Source organism: Dunckerocampus dactyliophorus, chromosome 13 (assembly GCF_027744805.1).
Source record: "Dunckerocampus dactyliophorus isolate RoL2022-P2 chromosome 13, RoL_Ddac_1.1, whole genome shotgun sequence".
Classification (NCBI taxonomy): Eukaryota; Metazoa; Chordata; class Actinopteri; order Syngnathiformes; family Syngnathidae; genus Dunckerocampus; species Dunckerocampus dactyliophorus.
In genome coordinates, this window is record NC_072831.1 from 6,725,748 (window position 1) to 6,745,997 (window position 20,250).

A 20,250-nucleotide genomic window follows, 5' to 3' on the forward strand; every position below is an offset into this window, starting at 1 on the left:
TTCTGTGATTATTAGAGCTTCTCCATTCATCATTTTGCGTCCTCCTTAGAATTCTTTCCAATTTGTGTTGAAATGTGACCACTATTAGTGATTTTAGGCCCATTTTGCCACAAAGAAGAAATAGTGCCTCCGCCGTGTTTGTGGAAAGATGACACTTTTAGTTGTGACATTTTTATCAGTGTAGATTGTTGCTGGTTAAATTTGAGCTGTAGTGGGACATGAATGTATCAATAGAAATGTGGACCCCTACTGCATGTATAGTATCGTAAACAAGTGGAGGACACATTATGGCATTCTAAATGGCTACGATTACTTCTGACTCAAATCAACTTTTTGGACAACTTTTGTCCCTCAAAGTGTTGATGACTTGGGTGCCCAAAATGGACAGCGCTCCTCGCGGGGGCGTCACTGCGGCGGTTCTTGCTGAGACTGCTCGACGCTGAGCTCCATTGAGAAGCGGTTGAATGCCTTCTGCTGAGGCAGGGCATCCAGCGGACACTCTTTACATGGACTCCGGCGTGGCCCGCTGGCCTTTGTGTCACCCAACAATGATGAAGATCATTGTCCCCCCTTTGGTCCAATGGCTGTGTGTGTGTTTGTGTGTATGTGTGTGTGTGTGTGATATGTGGCATTCAATGCACGTGTGGCCAAAGGTGAATGTGTGTTGGCTGAATCTCTTCTGTCTGAGTGTTTGGAGGGGAGGGCACATCACTGGGAAAGGGAACCAATCACAGGTTTGCTCTTTGGATTTATGCCAGCGCTCTTTAGCTTGTCAACTTTAGTACAAGTGGCAAAGGCCATTTAAAAAAATAACTTTGACGTGAGAGAAACAGAGGGACGAGATGCCCTACACACCGTCTGGCTTCTTCTGTGACCGGCTGATCCGGGAACGAGAGAGGAGGGACGGAGAAGGCACTTTGAACAAGCCGCTGCGCTTCAACAACCAGGACTTCAGCGTCCTCCAGCAGGAATGTCTCCACAGGAAGAGCCTCTTCGAGGACGACTCCTTCCCGGCCAGTGTCGAGTCACTGGGCTTCAAGGAGCTCGGACACAAGTCCAACAAGGTCAAGAACATCGTCTGGAAGAGACCCAAGGTAGGAGGAGGATGGAGGGAGGATGCAGGGATCAATCGCACGTGGGGGAGGCGGGACATTATTATTGGACCTGCGCGGGAGGACCATCTGTCTCCATACTAACCAGGGATTATTATAGCTGGGAAAAGTCCACTCTGACATAGAGCTCAAGGTCCACAGAGACACTTCAGGGACACTTGTGGCAGTAACATGATGGGGTCAAGATGAGGGTACCACATTACAACAAGGATACCCTTTAGAAACATGTCATTAATCATATCATAAACTGTTACAAACATCTTAGTAATCATCAACTCTTATAAACATGTTCATAGCCATATCATAAACATTTTATAAACGCTTAGAAATATGTTATTAATCCTATCATAAACATAGTCTTAAGCATACAATAAACTTTCATCAACATCCTAATGATATAATAAACTAGTACAATCATGATAATGATCATATAATAAACTAACAAAGTTGTTATTAATCATATAATATGCTTATAAAAATATTAATGGTATAAAAAATTGTACAAGCATGTTAATAGTCATAATAAACTCATAAACATGTTAATGTACAAACATGTTTATAAACTTCTTATTAATCATATAATGAACGGTTATAAACAATGCATTAATATATAATAAACACTTATATACGTGTTATTAATCACATAATAAACCCTTACAAACATGTTAATATACAATAAACTGTTATAAATGTTGTATGAAACACATAATAAACTCTTATAAACATGTTAATCATTCAATAAACTGTTATAAACGTCATATATATATATATATATATATATATATATATATATATATATATATATACTATACTATATATAGTATACTATACTATACAAACTCTGAAAAACATGTTATTAATCATATAATAAACCCTTACAAACATGTTAATATACAATAAACTGTTATAAATGTTGTATGAATCACATAATAAACCCTCATAAACATGTTAATAATCATTCAATAAACTGTTATAACCGTCATATTCATTATATACACAAATAAACTCTTAAAAACATGTTATTAATCATATAATAGACCCTTACAAACACGTTAATAATAATTCAATAAACTGTTAAAAACATCATATTCACTATATAATAAACTCTTAAAAACATGTTATTAAAAGTCTTGACTCTGAAAGTGCTGGCTGACTATTTGAAATGATTTAAAATTGTTCCAAATGTTGTCACACTAATGAAACAAATCAAACAAAATAAAGTGATCCTTAATGAGATATTATTATTTATACTGCAGCAGACAGAAGTGGGACGGTATCGAAGCTCAGTGCGGTCTCAGCTCACTATTTGTTGCGACTCACAGCAGTTAATGGAGTTCTAATAAAGTGTTATAGCGTGCTTGTTATTTACATGCGTTACACGTCAATCATTTTCAACCTAATGCCTGCAAACCGGAGGTGATGTGCTTGTAAAGAAACAACACAATCATCTTTTTGTTTGTTTGTTTGTGCAGGAAATAAGTGAGAACCCACAATTCATCGTTGGGGGGGCCAGTCGCACCGACATCTGCCAGGGAGACCTTGGTCAGTAAGGCTATTTTCTTCCACTCAGCTAACATTGTGGTTACTGTACTTCAAAAGATATTGTTTATGTGATACAAATGTAGCATTTTTAGTCTCCCACATTCACCCTATTCATGGAAAATAGGATAGAGGAATGTGGGATTTCTTGGAAAACAAAACTTTGCATTTGTAGTGTAGTGTCTGTGGGCTGTTTTCCAGGCAAAATGGGAGGTTTTAGTGGCAAATTATCGACAGAATTGAGAGGTAGCATGCACGCCATGTTTATGGAAATATATTGGATTTATTCAGCAAAACTGGAATTTGTGTGTTGTTGCCCTTGGGGAAAAATGTTTTGTTTTAGTGGCAAAATATAGCATTTTCTATTGGCAAAGTGGAAGCAGCACATCCGTCATGTTTGTCAAAGATGTTGCATTTTGAGAGTATGTGCCGTGTTTGTCGAGTGTTTTTCACACAAAATATTGTGATTTTTGTGCATTTTGTAAGTAAATTGAGCCATTTTTGGGGTAGCACGCCCCCCGTGTTGGTGGCGTGTATTTTATGCAGTTAATGTGCTATGTTTGCGTTTTAGTGGCGATTACTATATGATAGCATTTTGTAGGAAAGATTTGCCATATTTGTGGAATGTTTAGTGGCAAAATATAGCATTATTTTAAGCACTGACTGTCCACCATGTTTGTAGTACGTGTTGCGTTATACAGCAAATACAATCTTGCTGTTGTTTTGGTGGCACATTGTGTGTTGTGACACACGCCACAGTGTGTAAAAGTGTATGACTGCATTATGTAATATCCGGTCAGGATATTTAGGCATATTTTTGGGAAACAGAACAGCATTCCCGCCCCTCCATGTGGCCTCTCAGCGGACTGTGGCCTCCCCGCTTTGTGCTTACTCTTTTGGAAGGGAATCCAGCCAGCAGCACTTCTCATTGTTGAGCACGTCAATGAAGAGCAGCAAAGGCACAAAAGTGTGTTTGGAGACTTTGAAATGTTGTGTAGCAAAATAACCGAGAAGTTCCCTCAAATGACGACCTCCGACCCTGTCACCAGAGGTCACAACACTTTTGCTAAACAGCTAACATGTTAGTTTTTGTGTGCAGGTGACTGCTGGTTGCTGGCCGCGATCGCCTGCCTCACCCTCAATGAGAAGCTCCTCTACAGAGTGGTGCCTCCTGAGCAGAGCTTCTCACAGGAATACGCTGGAATCTTCCACTTCCAGGTTGGTAGGGCTGATTCCTCACATTCTCTCTTTAAATTCACCTTCATCATGTTCTTCTACCAGTTCTGGCGCTATGGCGACTGGGTGGATGTGGTCATCGACGACCGCATCCCGACCTTCAACAACCAGCTGGTTTTCACCAAGTCAGCAGAGAGAAACGAGTTCTGGAGCGCCCTGCTGGAGAAGGCCTATGCCAAGTAAGCGTTTCTCAACACGGAGTACGTGGAACTAACGCTTATGTATGCACAGGAACTTAACCACACTTAAGCACCTCCAGCATCTCCTCCAGCCATGTTAAAGCAGCAGTCGCATTAGAAACATCTAATAAATATTGGAAATTAGACATACAACTAGTAGATTGAAGTCCAGAACTGAACCCAACTAAATGGGAACTTGCTTGCTTGGGACCACTGCTGACAGCGGTGCCAATGCTCACTGTGTCCAGGCTTCATGGCTCTTACGAGGCCCTGAAGGGCGGCAACACCACGGAAGCCATGGAGGACTTTACTGGGGGCGTCACTGAGTTCTACGAGCTGAAGGAAGCTCCCAAAGAGCTGTACAAGATCATGAAGAAAGCCCTGGAGAGAGGATCCCTCATGGGCTGCTCAATTGACGTGGGTGTCCAACTTGAACACAGTCTTGTTAGCGTGCGATGGACACAAACACATGTGCAATTCTCTTATGTTCCGCAGTCCCTCGTCCCTGCTCGCTTTGAGACTCGAACCGCCACAGGCCTGGTGAAGGGTCACGCCTACTCGGTGACTGCAGTCGAAGAGGTAAATGACTCAAATTGGGATGAACACATACACACACACACACACACACACACACAGATGACAGTAAAACTTTGTGTGGCAGTGTCGGCCCTCTCAGCACAGAGAGACCAAAGTGCGTCTGGTGCGTCTAAGGAACCCTTGGGGCCAAGTGGAATGGAATGGACCCTGGAGCGACAAGTCAGCATCCTTACTTGAACATTGCATAGAAATTCAGGCTGCATCTACATTACATGAGGACCCATTGTAATTTGTTCCGTGTGGCCAAGCCTCTCGGTATTAAGACCAATAGTGTAAATGCAGCCTTAGACTTCTGGTTTTGTGTCTGGACTTTCTGGTATTCTTACAGTTTCCCCCGTTTTCCTTCAGTTCGAAGGAATGGGCTGCACTGTCCAGGGCAGAGAAGGAGAAGCTACAACACCAGAGCGCTGAGGACGGCGAGTTCTGGTAATGGCGACATCACAAAATACAATTTTTGCGGTGTAGCTTGGATCGTGTCCTAAGGAGGTCCTCTTGTACCTGGAGAGTATTTGATTTGATCCCCGGTTCATCCATTAGTCCCATCCAAGCATTCTTAGACAGGGTAGTGGTAGTTCCATCGCAAACACTGATTACAAGACTCCAATTTAACTCCTCTGTGTCCCTACAGGATGTCCTTTGAGGACTTCAAAAAGAACTACACCAAGATTGAGATCTGCAACCTCACACCTGACGCCCTAGAGGACGACAAAATCCACAAATGGACCGTCTCTGTGAATGAGGGCCGCTGGGTGAGAGGCTGCTCCGCTGGAGGTTGCAGGAACTACCCTGGTAAGTTATCCATCATGCCAAAGATGACGATGTTGCCAAGCGTGAAAGCAGTCTAAGTAGGCCCACGCGACCTCGAGTTCCACTGGGGTTCCACAGTGTCATTCCCCAGCCAGATGTGAGACATAGTCTTTCTAGAACATGGGCAATTGACATTAGCAATAAAACTGACTGTCGTAACACATCAGTTAGTTCTACATACCCTTTTCCTTCTCCATTTCTCATCAATTTTTTCTCGCATGCAATCACCAGTGCTTCCTCAAACTACGGTGTGGGCTGAGGGTCAAACAGGACTTGCGCACGTTAAACGCACGTCAAAGAAAGTAGTGCTGTTAAAGGACACTTCCGTTAACGCGTTATTGATGTGTTTCTCTAGGAGCTTAATAAAGTATCTATCTCCATCTTAACTTTGACAGCACTATTTTAAACATTACCGGAACTTTCTTCCTGGGCACATCGATTTTGATAGGAACTACGCTTGCGTCATCAATAGCGGCATAGAAAGCACCTGTCTGTTTGCAACTACTAACCATGGCAGACTTTGTGAGAGCCGCCGCCGCCGCCGCCGCCGCCGCCGCCGCCGCCGACTACTACTTTTGGACAAAAATGAGGATCCAGAACCTTATCTTTTTGAGCCTGAATATATGGAGAATGAGCTACAGGTATTACAAGCTGAGCCCGCGAGAAGAGAGGGTGAAACTTCATAGCAGATGGAGGGCAAGTCATTACACCAGCATGACTTGCTGGTGTAAATGTGGAGCTTCCCAAGCCACGCCGACAGAAATGGAGTGTTTCTGCTGCACTGAGTGGCATACAGTGTTGCCATCAATGACAAGGCTTTGTGTGTATGGCGAGGAGGACATTGCTACAAGAGATTGCATCACAACAAACCAGGCGGACAACTGTCCATCGAGGAAGTCACCATGACACCATGACTCTGACACATGGAGCACATAGCACATGATATCACAACACAGTCCATCTAAACAACACATGGAATGTGGGCTTCATATGCTTGCTCTTGTTTCCTAGTCAGTACAGATTGGTGCTAGTTCTTTGTGTTAGCTGCTACAATAACAATATAGCTGTAGCTTGTTTTATCTACAGATCAGTTATGCAAATAGAACATTGTTGCCGTTTTTTTAAGGGCTTTATAGTGCATTGTTAGCTCCCACATGCTAGCTGTTTTTTTGGCTGTTTTTCTCTCTTTAGAACGCACAGAAAAGAGAAAGACCAAGTGTGGTCATGTTTCACATAAGGATTGTAGATGATGGACAAAATTCCCAAAAAACAGTACAGTTCTCCTTCACAGGGATAGTTGGGATTTTTTGCCATGAAGTTGTGTGACGTCCCCATCAGCATTGTAGTCCAATAGCAGAGACTTACCCCCCACTTGGTCTCCTTAGTCCAGTTGTGCTCAGATTTCTAGGATGAGGAACGGAGTTCCGCTTAGTTGCTGGGGGCAATTAAGTAAAAAGTTTGGCTTCTCAAAACAATATGCGTTCAAAGGATGAATACATTTGCATCACAAAAATGCCTTCTCAAAAAAAATCAGCCCTCACAAAACGCTTGCCGTTATTTACAGTATTTGTCTCCCGCCGTATTGCTGCGCACTGTCTACTTCCGCGACAGGGCGCCGTGGCCATCTTGTTTACGTAAGTGTTCCACAGTGGAAGAACATGCGTCACATTCACATGAACGCACAGGCGACAGTGCGGAGGGATACGGCGGGAGACAGATATAACGCCGAGCAGTTTGTGAGGTTTGAGTTTTTTGAGAAGGCATTTTTGTGATGCAAATGTTTTAATCTTTTGAACGCATATTGTTTTGAGAAGCCAAATTCTTTACTTAATTGCCCCCAGCAACTAAGCGGAACTCCGTTCCTCATCACAGAAATCTGACCACAACTGGACTAAGGAGACCAAGTGGGGGGTAAGTCTCTGCTATTGGACTACAATGCTGATGGGGATGTCATACAACTTCAGGTCTGTGGGTGGGTCACTTGCCATATTGTGAATGAGACACTGCACAAAAATTCAGTGGCACATTGGGGTGGCCAAGGTGAGACTATTCCTCACATAGGGGTGGCAATAAGTTGATACCTGAATTGTCTAGATGGCCCGTGGGGTGGAGAGTGACCAAGAGTGGCCACCATGTAGCTGATTACAGCACTGTTCAGTATATCACTGGGAAATCAGTCTCTCCCTCGTTTCAAAAACCACTGGAAGTACTGTATGTTGATTGTTGAAGACTTATTTTAAAATAGCCTTGCAAATCCCACAAATCTTATTCCTTGCAGACACTTTCTGGACCAACCCTCAGTACCGCCTTCGGTTGCTGGAGGAGGACGATGACCCAGAGGACAACGAGGTCGGCTGCACATTTGTGGTGGCGCTGATGCAGAAGAACAGGCGGAAAGAGCGCAAGATGGGCGCCAACCTGTTCACGATTGGCTTTGCCATCTATGAGGTTAGTTTACCCTCTAATCCGTTTTACTTTTTCACAAATTCCGTTTTTCGCCCTTTTTACACTTATTTTTACCAGCATAGTGTGTGTGCTTTACGGGTTAGTGAATAAAATGTCCGTTAATTAACTGCAAAAACACTGACCGTACGTTTGATGCAATACATCAATTTTGCCTGGTAATCCAGAAATGGGTGTAGCCTGGCTCACTTTTGTAATGTCGTCCTCTGCACACGTTGCTACAAAATCTTCAACAAACTGTAATGCCCACGCTTGTGACTAAGATGTAGTAATCAATGCAATTCCAACTGCATATGTGAGATATTTTTTATGACACGCTTATTTTGTTTACACAGTTAAATGACATGGGGCAAACGGCGCTCTTATTTTGAAGGCCGGAAGTGTGTTCTGTGTGTTGAGAATGTCCGTTTCGACGAGCTGGGCTCAAGAATAAACTTGCCTGTCGTCTTTTTTCACTCAGAACCTGCACGTCGTCATCATCATGCATTAAAGCAGTAAAATACAACGCTGGGCAAATATACTCATCCAGCACACACACAACCACACTAATGTGTTCAACTAAACACTCCGTATGAGGAAGTTCCACCAACTTTCATCTGTGTTCGCCATTTTGACATGGTTGGTTGGGGGGTGGGGTCGTTTTAGTGTTTGTAATGAGATTCCGCCACCATTGAGCCATCCGCCGGGGAAATACTTCCCCACACGAAGGTTCCTTCTCACGATGACAGCATTTCATTCACATTAAGTCAAGTTCCGCGAGACTCCGTGTTGAACAGTAAATTCAATTTTTATTGGCCAATTTCCCGATTCCGATCTAATAGGGCCCTAATGTAGCGATACAGTCGTCCCTCATTTATAGCGGTTAATTGGTGACCGCATTATTAGAGCCTTGGAGGCATGAAATAACACGCCGACAGCCACCATTATGCTCCTATTATTCATTGTTTACACTGCAGTGCACATCTCTTATGCTGCAGGTACTGGAGACGGCTGCTAGCTAGCGAGCTAACCAGTTAGCCTCGATTTCTTCTAAACTTAAGAAAGGGGTTCAAACGGAGTGGAGAAGAAAGACAAAGTAAGAAGCCACAAACCTACCACTTACAATGAGAGGAGAACCTTTTTTTCCACTCGATCTCGGGCATGGTATGTCCGCCTCAGCCATAGTACCTGGATGTGGGCTTGGCTCAACTGGCTCGGCAGCCAGTCTACATTCAGTGTGACGGCGATGTAAAATAATGTCATGTCTCATCAATGTAACATTGCTGACGCCTAGTGGCCAGAATACTACATATCACCTCTATTTCAATATGTTTTGACAAATATACCACAGTCTACCACAAAACAGTGATAATGAATGAATGAATGAATTTCTGAGGGAAAAAACGAGATATAGTGAGGGAGAGATAATCGAACCGCAATATTACGAGGGACGACTGTAGACATGTTGATTGGGAAGGTCATCTTGGTTCTGGTCAGGGTTTTTCCTGTCCTTAAATGACCACGGATCTCGATAAATGAAAGTGAACAGAATCATAGATTTACCATCACCCGTGGTCTGGAACTCTATTGTGGACCGAATGGGTCCCACTGGCATGTAAATGATGTCGCCCCAGGGTTTCTGGGCTTCCTCTATGGCAGAGGTCATCAACTGCATTCGTCCAAGCGCCACAATTTTTCTCTGTGGACACTGTGAGGGCCAGATGCTATTGTAAAATAAAATGTATATATTGTATCTTAAGTAAAATATGATGTATCTTTTAGCCTTTGTCAGTGTTAGCAATCACTGAAGTCCAGAGTCTTGCACAGGTCCAATTTTACAAATCCAGAACTGCCTCACCAATCAATAATCAGGAGTTTAGTTTATAAAGGCTGAGTATGCACAAAACAGGGCCTGAAAGTAGTGCACGGTGGGAAATTTCTTGGACGCCTTCCTTCTGGGCATTTTGGCCTAAGTCCACTCCTGGGACTTAATGGAAGAACTATTTCTGGCAGATCCTAACAGTCAACCATCTCCTCTGTCTGTCCTCAGGTGCCAAAGGAGGTAAGGATGTCCTCCAGGGTCAGACCAGACCAGCCTCTGAGAGAATTATTTGGATTTCTTCTTGGTTTTGGTTCTTCAAAGTCTTAGAAGTGGTTCTACCCGACCCCTGACGAGAGTCTCCATCCTCTTTCAGATGCACGGCAACAAGCAGCACATGCCCAAGGACTTCTTCCTCTTCAGCTCGTCCAAAGCCCGCTGCAAGTCCTACATCAACCTACGCGAGGTCACCCAGCGCTTCCGGCTGAGTCCCGGCGAGTACGTCATCGTTCCCTCCACCTACGAGCCGCACCAGGAGGGCGAGTTCATCCTGCGGGTCTTCTCTGAAAAGAGGAACACCTCAGAGTGAGTGGGCGGTGGCAGTCGAGATGGCCTAAGGGGGCTCCTCAGTCCAGTATTTGTACGTTGTCATGTTTGGATGTAAATGTCACGGTGCACTTTGTTTGTGAGTAGGCGTGTCTTTCTGGTGGGCGGGGTTTTCTTGAGCACTTCCACCAAGAACAAACCATTTTAACGGAGATTTGATTTGTAGAGCTGGAAGAAAGCGGCCCCAGTTCGAGGCTGTTATGGAATCTTTTTTAGGACAAGCCACTACCGACTGGGGCGAGCTGCGGTAAACGTTCAAAAATGTTCATTGCATCGTCAACGCACGCCCCACCCTGCCCCCTGCTGGCCTGGAGGACCTGACAAAAGCTAGAAGGACCAGGATCTGGATGGGAGTCAGGCTGTGGGAGTCACAGACTACAGATTCTCCTACCGGAATATTTACTTTTCACATGTTCCATATATTTTTTGTTATGATTGTAATGATAGCTGCATCAGTTTGCAAGCTGTGGTTTGTGGTCCACGAGACATGTTGTTGTTACCATGGTGACCGCTGTTTATTCATCTTCTCTCAGGGAGATAGAGAACAGGATTGAGGCCGACCATCCTGTGGTGAGTCTCGTTTTTTTTTTTCTTTTACTTTTTTAACTCCTACTTGTCTTAAACTACTGTAGACATCAGTTAATTCATGCAAAGGGATCAGAAAGTGAAGACAAGTCAAAGCAAAAGCAAATTCTACGTTACTATTATGACTATTTTATCGTTTTAAGGGAGGGGGTTTTGCTTCCAGCAGCTCTTGAATGCGGCGTGTTTAGCTTGTGCAGATGTTCCTAATATTTGGAGTGCACACCTCCTCACCAACTTGATGTCCACATGTTGTTTATGACGGTCGTCTCCGCCGTCACCTCCAACTGCGCGACCCCGTGACCCCTCAGCCAGCGCCGGCCTCAGCGGGCGAGGAGAGCGAGGACGACCAGCAGTTCAGGACTATTTTTCAGGAGATAGCCGGCGACGTGAGTGCAGAAGGGACGAGAGGAGAGATGGTTTTCATGACTGACTTAATGACTTCATGTGACTGTTACTGCTGCAGGACATGGAAATCGCAGCCAACGAACTTCGGAACGTTCTCAACAGAGTGATCACCAAGCGTGAGTCGGGTTCTGGTAAGGTGTTCATTGTTGATGCTTGCTCGTGTTAAGGTAAGCCGGAAGCACGATGGTGAGCAGTGTCCCTCTGCCTCCTCCAGACAAGAGCCTGAGCACAGAAGGCTTCAGCCTGGAGAGCTGCAGGAGCATGATAGCTCTGATGGACGTATCCTTTGTATCGAGTGCACAACAGGCCGACACCCAGGCTGTGGATTTGACCCCCCAGCAGAGTGGGTCCTCTTTTTATTGCTGTGAGCGTGTTCATTTTTGGCTTTTACTGTGTTTTTTTTTTAAATTCCTAAAATGTCTTTCTAAATTTAATCTAATTAATTCATCTAATTGATCTTTTCTAAAAAATAGTTGGATTAATTTTTTTATTTCATTAACACTGTACCATTATAGCAGCAAGGCATTTTGTTGCCTAAATAAAAATCAATAAACACTTGGTAAAATTGAAATACCCAGCAGAATAAATGAATGAATAAGTAAATACAGTATATATTTGACTTTTTTCAAAACTTAAACACATAACATACTCTACATTGACATGGATTTAGAAACCTTACAAAAAATGTATTAAAAAAGTCCCTGCATCTTAATATTTCTATATATTTATCACGTAAATAAATAATTAAAAATGACTGATTTAAAATAATTCTAAATATATATATATATTTTACTGCCAAATTATGTTTAGATATATTGTATTTAATGAAATATTTAACTAACTAAATATCTAAGATAAAAATAACAACAGTAATACAGTAATCCCTCCTTTATCGCAGTTAATTGGCCCCAGACCCCACCACGATAAGTGAAGTAGGATTCCTTATTTTTATTCCTTATTTAAATGAAATATTTTCATAGTTAGATCATAGAAAACCTGCCTGTAACCTTCTAAATACATTTTTTAGCATTATTAGAGCCCTCTAGACATTAAATAACACCCCCATAGTCATCTTTCCACTCATATTACCCAATATAGCAGACAAAATCATAGAAAATAAGACATTTAAGACATTAAAAAAGACTCAAGCTTTTGTGTGTTGCTGTAGATGTGTTCTGGCCTTAGGGAAGCTGAGTAAGGGGCGTTTTATCTTGACGCGGGTTACAGCCACAGCAGTAGCCCGTGTTAGGGATTTTTATGCCTGCTGTGAGATAAATCAAACCTGCACAAAAAAGAAACTGTTGTTCTGGCGATTGAGTCTGGTGCTTGTGTGTCTCACCAAACATTACAGTAACATTACTGACACCTAGTGACCAGAGTAGAACACGGCTTTCAAAGTGTTTTGTATTTCAGTTCAATTAGACATATTTACGACCAATCCAGGGTGTACCTCGCCTGTCGCCCGAAGTCAGCTGGGATAGGCTCCAGCATGCCCCTGCGAACCTAATGAGGAGAAGCGGTATAGAAAATGGATGGATGGACATTTTTATGCTTGAAAATGATCAAATTTGTTTAAATATGCAGATATTTGACACATTTTGACAAATAATAGGTTGTATGCAACCACGAAACAGCATGATTTATTATTATTATTTATTATTTATTATTATTATATATATATTTTTGAAAAACCGGGGTAGAGTGAAGCTGCAAAATTTGAAGCGCAAAGTTGCGAAGGATTACTATATTTACCTGCTATTTTGATCAGATAAAATTTGATTTCATAAGTACCAAAAAAAAATGTTAATGGTGAGTTTTACGTTATTTTTCACCAAAATGTCAACTCTCGCCTCCATTTATTTATTATTTTGAACACTGAATCCATCTTTTCAATACTGTCATCGTATCCCTGCTGATGGGCTGCGAGAAGCCACATGGTTGGACGAGCTTATAGTAGGGCCACACCAAAGTTACCAAATAGGGTCAATAATATTAAATACCAATCATACAGGAAGAGGCTGTCTTTAACTGTCTGGGCTCAGATGGACGGGACGGGTCGACTGAACCTTCAGGAGTTCCGCCACCTGTGGAACAAAATCAAACAATGGCAGGTGAGAAGAGACAACATGCGGAAAGAGTTCATCTCTTCTTTTGTCCACATCCAACTCTCTCCCTGCTTTCTTTCAGGGAATCTTCAAGCACTACAACGCCGACCAGTCAGGCAGCATCAACAGCTACGAGATGAGGAACGCCGTCAACGACGCCGGTACCCTTCGCCTTTTCACCTGTCTGTGTCAACATTGCGGGTCGTCTGCGGGATGAACTCACCCTCTCAATGTTCTTGTCGCTGTACAGTCATGTGTCTTGTGTCCCGCTCAGGATTCCGCCTCAACAACCAGCTGTATGACATCATCACCATGCGCTACGCCAACGAGAGCATGAACATCGACTTTGACAGCTTCATCAGCTGCCTGGTCCGCCTGGAGGCCATGTTCAGTATGTCTTCATTTGTCATCATCTTCAACATCGTCATCACTTGTTGGGAGGCCAGGAGTGCCCAAACTTTTTTAAGCGAGGCAACACACACTGAGAAACGAAAGGATGCAAAGGCCACTTTAATATTTTGTAAAGCAACACACACAGATATAGTGATGTCAAAAAGTGTTTTCCTCCTTCCCGATTTCTTCTTTTTTTTGCATGTTTGTCACACTTAAATGTTTCAGATCATCAAACAAATTTAAATATTAGTCAATGACAACACAACTGAACACAAAATGCAGTTTTTACATGAAACTTTATATGATTAAGGGAGAAAAAAATCCAAAGCTACATGGTCCTGTGTGAAAAAGTGTTTGTGATAACTTGCAATGAGTCTCTTACAGCGCTGGGGAGGAATTTTGGCCCACTCATCTTTGCAGAATTGTTGTCATTCAGCCACATTGGAGGGTTTTCCAGCATGAACGCAACGTTAGTTTGAGCCAGATGTAATGGGACACACACCTTCCAAAAAGTTCTACTTTTCTGTAGTCAGTATTTTCCCAAAGGCCTTGGGGATCATCAAGATGTTTTCTGCAAGAATTGAGACGAGCCTTAATGTTCTTTTTGTTCAGCAGTGGTTTTCGTGTTGGAACTCTTCCATGCAGGCCGTTTTTGCCCAGCGTCTTTCTTATGGTGGAGTCATGAACACTGACCTTAACTGAGGCAAAGTGAGGCCTGCAGTTCTTTGGATGTTGTTGTGGGGTCTTTTGTGACCTCATGGATGAGTTGCCGCTGCCCTCTTGGGGGGTCATTTTGGTTGGCCGGCCACTCCTGGGAAGGTTCACCATTGTTCCATGTTTTCGCCATTTGTGGATGACTCTCACTGTGGTTCGCTGGAGTCCCAAAGCTTTAGAAATGGCTTTATAACCTTTTCCAGACTTTTTCCAGTGTTGTGTTGTTGTGTTGTCATTGACTAATATTTAAATTTGTTTGATGATCTGAAACATTTAAGTGTGACAAACATGCAAAAAAAAAAAAAGAAATCATGAAGGTGGACACTTTTTCACACTACTGTATATATCAAGAAAAATCTGCATCTTAGCTTAGTTATATAAGTGAGAAAGCCTATTAATAGTACAAACTTTGGTCTTTGCTCTTTTTTTTCCTCATTTTTGCTGTTTTTTTTACCCCAAATACAAAAATTTTGTTCTTAAATAATTTTTGTAATATTATGACTTAATACCCATAATATTCTGAATTTATTCCCATAATATTATAATTTTCCCCCAACCTAATTTTCCAAAAATTACAAATTTATTTTGTTTTGTTTCTCATAATATTACCACTTAAAAAACGTTTGTTAAATACTTAAACTCTACGCTAATAAAAATGACAAAATGACATTTTTTTCTTATAATAATAACATTTTTTTTCTATTTCTGCTGGAATTTTTTTTTTTTTAAACATTTCCAACTTTCTTCTGGTAAATTATCTTGTCGAAATTATGACTATTCCCATAATACAGTATTTTGACTTTATTCCTGTAACATTCTAAAATTTTACGCATAATTTTCCAAAAATTGCAGCGTTATTTGTTGTTTTGTTTCTCATAATATTACGACTTTTAACAAATAATGTCTTTTTTCTTTAATATTTCAACTTTATGCTACTAAAATGACTTATTTTATTGGCGTAAAATTAAATCTTTTTCTCGTCAGATTACGACTTTATTCTTGTAAAATTAGTGCTGATTTTTTTTATTTTGTTTTCTTGTTATATTTTTAGATTGTGCTGCAGGCCAATAAAAACACAGCTGCAGGCCTCAAACGGCACCCGGGCCGTACTTCGGACACCTGTGTGCTAGGCAGATTTTATTTGAGATTCTTTGGTTTTTTTTACCTCCCTGTAGGAGCTTTCCAGGCCTTCGATCAAGATGGAGACGGCACCATCCGACTCAGCGTCCTGGAGGTAACACCGACACACAACAACAGATGCAGCAAAATACACTGGTACCTCGGCTTTCGTTGTTAATCAAATCCAAAAAGTTTGAAAAAAACTAAACCTGTGAAAACCGAGGCAAGTTTTCCCAGAGGAAATCCACTTAATCTGTTCCAGACACCCAAAAGTGTTCACAAAAAATATAGTTTATAGAGAATAATTACAGTTTTACATGCAGAAAACAGTGAAATAATTCTAAATGAGGAATGGATGGAATTTATTGTTGAAGCAGACTTCCTGTACATCCTGACGTGATCGAATTCAGTAGTGTTTCTTGCTGGCACTCGCAACTTTTTTTGGGGGCCCATGGCGGGTTATTTAGCAGACCCACGGACAGTGAGTCACAAACACGTAGGGTTAGGCCTGTCATGATAACAAGTTTCTGATAATTGCGCTTCAAATTATCATCAATAATCGATAATATCGACATTTGTTAAAAAAAAAAATCATTAATTGTCATGAGTTGTAATTCACATTTGAACCACTAGATGGTACTCAAGTGTAGTGTACCCATGTGAGCCACATGCTTGTTGCTATAGAGACCCTGTCTCTGTGAACAATAAAAACACACTCCAATAAACACATACGCAGTTATGTAGTGTATTGTTAAACTAATGTAGGGGGTCATATTTGAGCTGGACTACATATCTGTGGTGGCAGAGTAAAATGTAATGTTTCTGATGTCCTTCAAAACGTCTTCCTTCACTCGGTTATACAGTTCAGGAATTGCTGTTTGTGACACGTGCATGCACGTTCTCCCAGGCAATTCATACTGTCTGTCCAACATTTGTAACATTTCAAACATTTGTAACAATGTTGGCTTTTCATTTGCATTTCTTTTGCAGTGTCGCGAGCGTGCGCCATTTTGCGCTGTTTTGTTTTATATTTATTCCACCGATCAAACGCCTCAGTTAAGTGTTGACTGTCGGGACGAAGGCTCTGCTGCACATCCACACTGGAGCCATGGCATTCGGCTTAGAAACTATCGCTCCTGTGCCTTCATTCATATTAACACATTTGCTTGCTAACTTGCTAACTGCTAGCACTGTGTGTATCCACTCACTAGTAGCCCCCGCTTCCACATACTGGGACAAAGAGGCTGAACAGCTGACAGGAGGGTTCACTCTCTCCGTTCATTCCACTATACAACCAATGTGCACAGACACATGCAGAGTGAACCCTCCTGTCATCCAGCCTGTGTGCGACATCGAGACGAGGAAAAGGAACAGGCATACGTACTGTACATGCACGTGTCAATTTATCGAGGCCGTCAAAATCATCCACCTCGTTTTTTCTTATCGTTCCATTCATCGATTTATCGATTATCGTGACAGGCCTACGTAGGGTGCTTTGTTTGGGCACTCCATTTCACTGAATGATACAGTACAGGGCAAACTGACTTGTTTGTTACGTGCAATGCCATACAAAAAACCAAGACAGTGGATGAAAACAAAGGCAAAATTTGGCTAAACTTTTTACACGAAAAAAACGAAGCATATGAAAAGACTGTACATTTAAACATAATAATGATGATAATAATAATAATAATAATAATAAATTTGCCAGCCACTTGTTGCTAGTCAGAATTTACTCTCTGCAATCTTTTTTTTTTTTTAATTATTGCAATAGTTCATACAAAATAAATCCAAACATAAAATGTATTCAAAACAATTGCAGTAAATTTATATACTTTCTATATTTATAGCAGGAGGTAGATCTTTGGGACTTGGTCATTTGAAAAGTAACTCGCAGGCTAAAAAAGTGTGAGCACCCCTGGTATAGCAGATGAAGAGAGGCCGAAACAGCACAAGGAGAGTTGGCCATTAGCATTCATTAATAATCACTGCTCTGTATTAAAAAATGTTACTTTTTCTCACAGCATCTCCTGCTGCTAATGCTAACTACCTCATTCATTCTCACAGTGGCTCCAGTTGACCATGTACGCCTAGAAGAGCGCCACCTTGTGCCACACGAGGACCAGACCTGCCAGACTTTACCTCATGACTCAGTGTGCCCCCGCCATGCCCCTCCCCCGACCTCACCTCTAACCCCCCCACCCACCGAAAAAAATCACTCTCTCGTCTTTTCCATGGAGGGAGACGCACTTCCTTCCTTCCTGCCACCAGTGTACCGTACTTTCTTCTCTCTCAGGCATCAAACACACAAAACGACCTCTTTTGACGTCTGTCACCATACCTCATGAGCCTCCCTGACACACACACACACACACACACACACGCTTATACTTACACTTGAAACAGGACATTCAAACAAACAACAGCTTTTTGTCCACACAAACGGAGGTTCCAATATGGATTTATGAGAATGTGGCGGCTATAAGGTTGGACTGTGATTTTTTTTTCTCGATTATTTAAGGCTTTGGTCGAATGAGTGTAACGCATTTTTAACCATTTTAGCCCAATAAATAATACATGTTTTAAGTTACAAGCCTGACTTTACCCTGAAAACAAGCAAAAAGACCTCTGCCAAGGCTTGAAACATTTGTCACCTGAGAAATCATCCATAGGAAATCATGGAAACAGAAACACTGTAATCTGTTCCAGGGTCAAACTGTGGCCATCATAAGCCTTTAGTGACTATATAGGTAATATATAAAGTGGTGTGAAAACGTGTTTGCCCCCTTCCTTATTTCTTATTTTTTTGCATGTTTGTCACACTTAAATGTTTCAGATCATCAAACGACTTATAAATATTAGTCAATGACAGCACAAGTGAACACAAAATGCAGTTTTTAAATAAAACGTTTTATTATTAAGGGAGAAAAAACTCCAAAGCTACATGGCCCTGTGTGAAAAATTTGTGTGATTTGCACCCCCGTTAAACTTAACTGAGATTAATTGAGATCTATCAGTGTGGAAAAGGTTATAAAGCCATTTGTAAAGCTTTGGGACTCCAGCAAACCACAGAGAGAGCTATTATCCACAAATGGTGAAAACATGGAACAGTGGTGAACCTTCCCAGGAGTGGCCAACCAACTAAAATGACCCCCAGAGCGCAGCGATGACTCATCCAAGAGGTCACAAAAGACCCCACAACAACATCCAAAGAACTGCAGGCCTCACTTGCCTCAGTTAAGGTCAGTGTTCATGACTCCACCATAAGAAAGACACTGGACAAAAATGGCCTGCATGGCAGAGTTCCAAGACCAAAACCACTGCTGAACAAAAAGAACATTAAGGCTCGTCTCAATTTTGCCAGAAAACATCTTGATGATCCCCAAGACCTTTGGGAAAATACTCTGTGGTCTGACGAGACAAAAGTTGAACTTTTTGGAAGGTGTGTGTCCCATTACATCTGGTATAAAAGTAACGGCACATTTCAGAAAAAGAACATCATACCAACAGTAAAATATGGTGGTGGTAGTGTGACGGTCTGGGGCTGTTTTGCTGCTTCAGGACCTGGAAGACTTGCTGTGATAAATTGAACCATGAATTCTGCTGTCTACCAAAAACCCTGAAGGAGAATGTCCGGCCATCTGTTGGTGACCTCAAGCTGAAACCAACTTGGGTTCTGCAGCAGGACAATGATCCAAAACACACCAGCAAGTCCACCTCTGAATGGCTGAAGAAAAACAAAATGAAGACTTTGGAGTGGCCTAGTCAAAGTCCTGACTTGAATCCTATTGAGATGCTGTGGCATGACCTTAAAAAGGTGCTTCATGCTGGAAAACCCTCCAATGTGGCTGAATGACAACAATTCTGCAAAGATGAGTACTGAAATTCCTCCACAGCGCTGTAAGACACTCATTGCAAGTTATCACAAACGCTTGATTGCAGTTGTTGCTGCTAAGGGTGGCCCAACCATTTATTAGGTTTAGGGGGCAACCACTTTTCCACACAGAGCCATGTAGCTTTGGATTTTTTTCTCCCTTAATAATAAAAACTTTCACTGAAAAACAGCTTTTTGTGTTCAGTTGTGTTGTCATTGACTAATATTTAAATTGTTTGATGATCTGAAACATTTAATATGGCAAAAAATAAGAAATCAGGAAGGGTGCAAACACTTTTTCACACCACTGTATATTAAATATATATATAAAAATATATAGAGTATATATAAATACACACACACACACACAGGTGTATATATATATATATATATATATATAGATAAAAAATCTATTAATTAATAATTCATGCTGTTCCGTGATTGAATGCAACCTATGATTTACATTATTGATGTATCTGGACCTAAATTAAGCATTTTCAAGCATAAAAATGACAAAATGAACCAAAACAATAAATACAAGGCATTCAGAAGACACATTCAAAGATGTTGTGATATGTAGTACTCAATAAAGTAAAAAAACACGGGCTACTGTTACAGCAGTATCCCACACCAAGCTAAAACTCAACTCTGAACCCCCAAAGTCAATTCCTGTCCGCCCCCACACACCTCCCCTTGTGTCGGAACACATTTACAGCAA

General features: G+C 41.7%; 1 protein-coding gene and 1 long non-coding RNA gene across 2 annotated transcripts; one reads left to right on the forward strand and one right to left on the reverse strand.

Annotated features, from left to right (window-relative positions):
• Positions 1-118: 118 nt before the first annotated feature.
• Positions 119-18,456, forward strand: capn3a (calpain 3a, (p94)). Its single transcript, XM_054795701.1, has 21 exons — positions 119-1,094; positions 2,585-2,654; positions 3,751-3,869; positions 3,933-4,066; positions 4,315-4,483; positions 4,562-4,645; positions 4,728-4,822; positions 5,012-5,089; positions 5,292-5,452; positions 7,749-7,918; positions 9,963-9,974; positions 10,108-10,316; positions 10,871-10,907; positions 11,231-11,308; positions 11,386-11,458; positions 11,542-11,606; positions 13,370-13,438; positions 13,515-13,593; positions 13,707-13,823; positions 15,715-15,773; positions 17,726-18,456. The coding sequence occupies exons 1-21, from the start codon at positions 843-845 to the stop codon at positions 17,750-17,752; spliced, it is 2,157 nt and encodes a 718-aa protein (XP_054651676.1). The 5' UTR covers positions 119-842; the 3' UTR covers positions 17,753-18,456.
• On the reverse strand, positions 12,875-17,018 carry LOC129192118 (uncharacterized). The gene is made up of 3 exons (XR_008573355.1): positions 15,705-17,018; positions 13,656-13,913; positions 12,875-13,411 (listed from the first exon to the last, which is right to left on the reverse strand). It is a non-coding gene; the product is annotated as an uncharacterized LOC129192118 (long non-coding RNA).
• Positions 18,457-20,250: the final 1,794 nt, after the last annotated feature.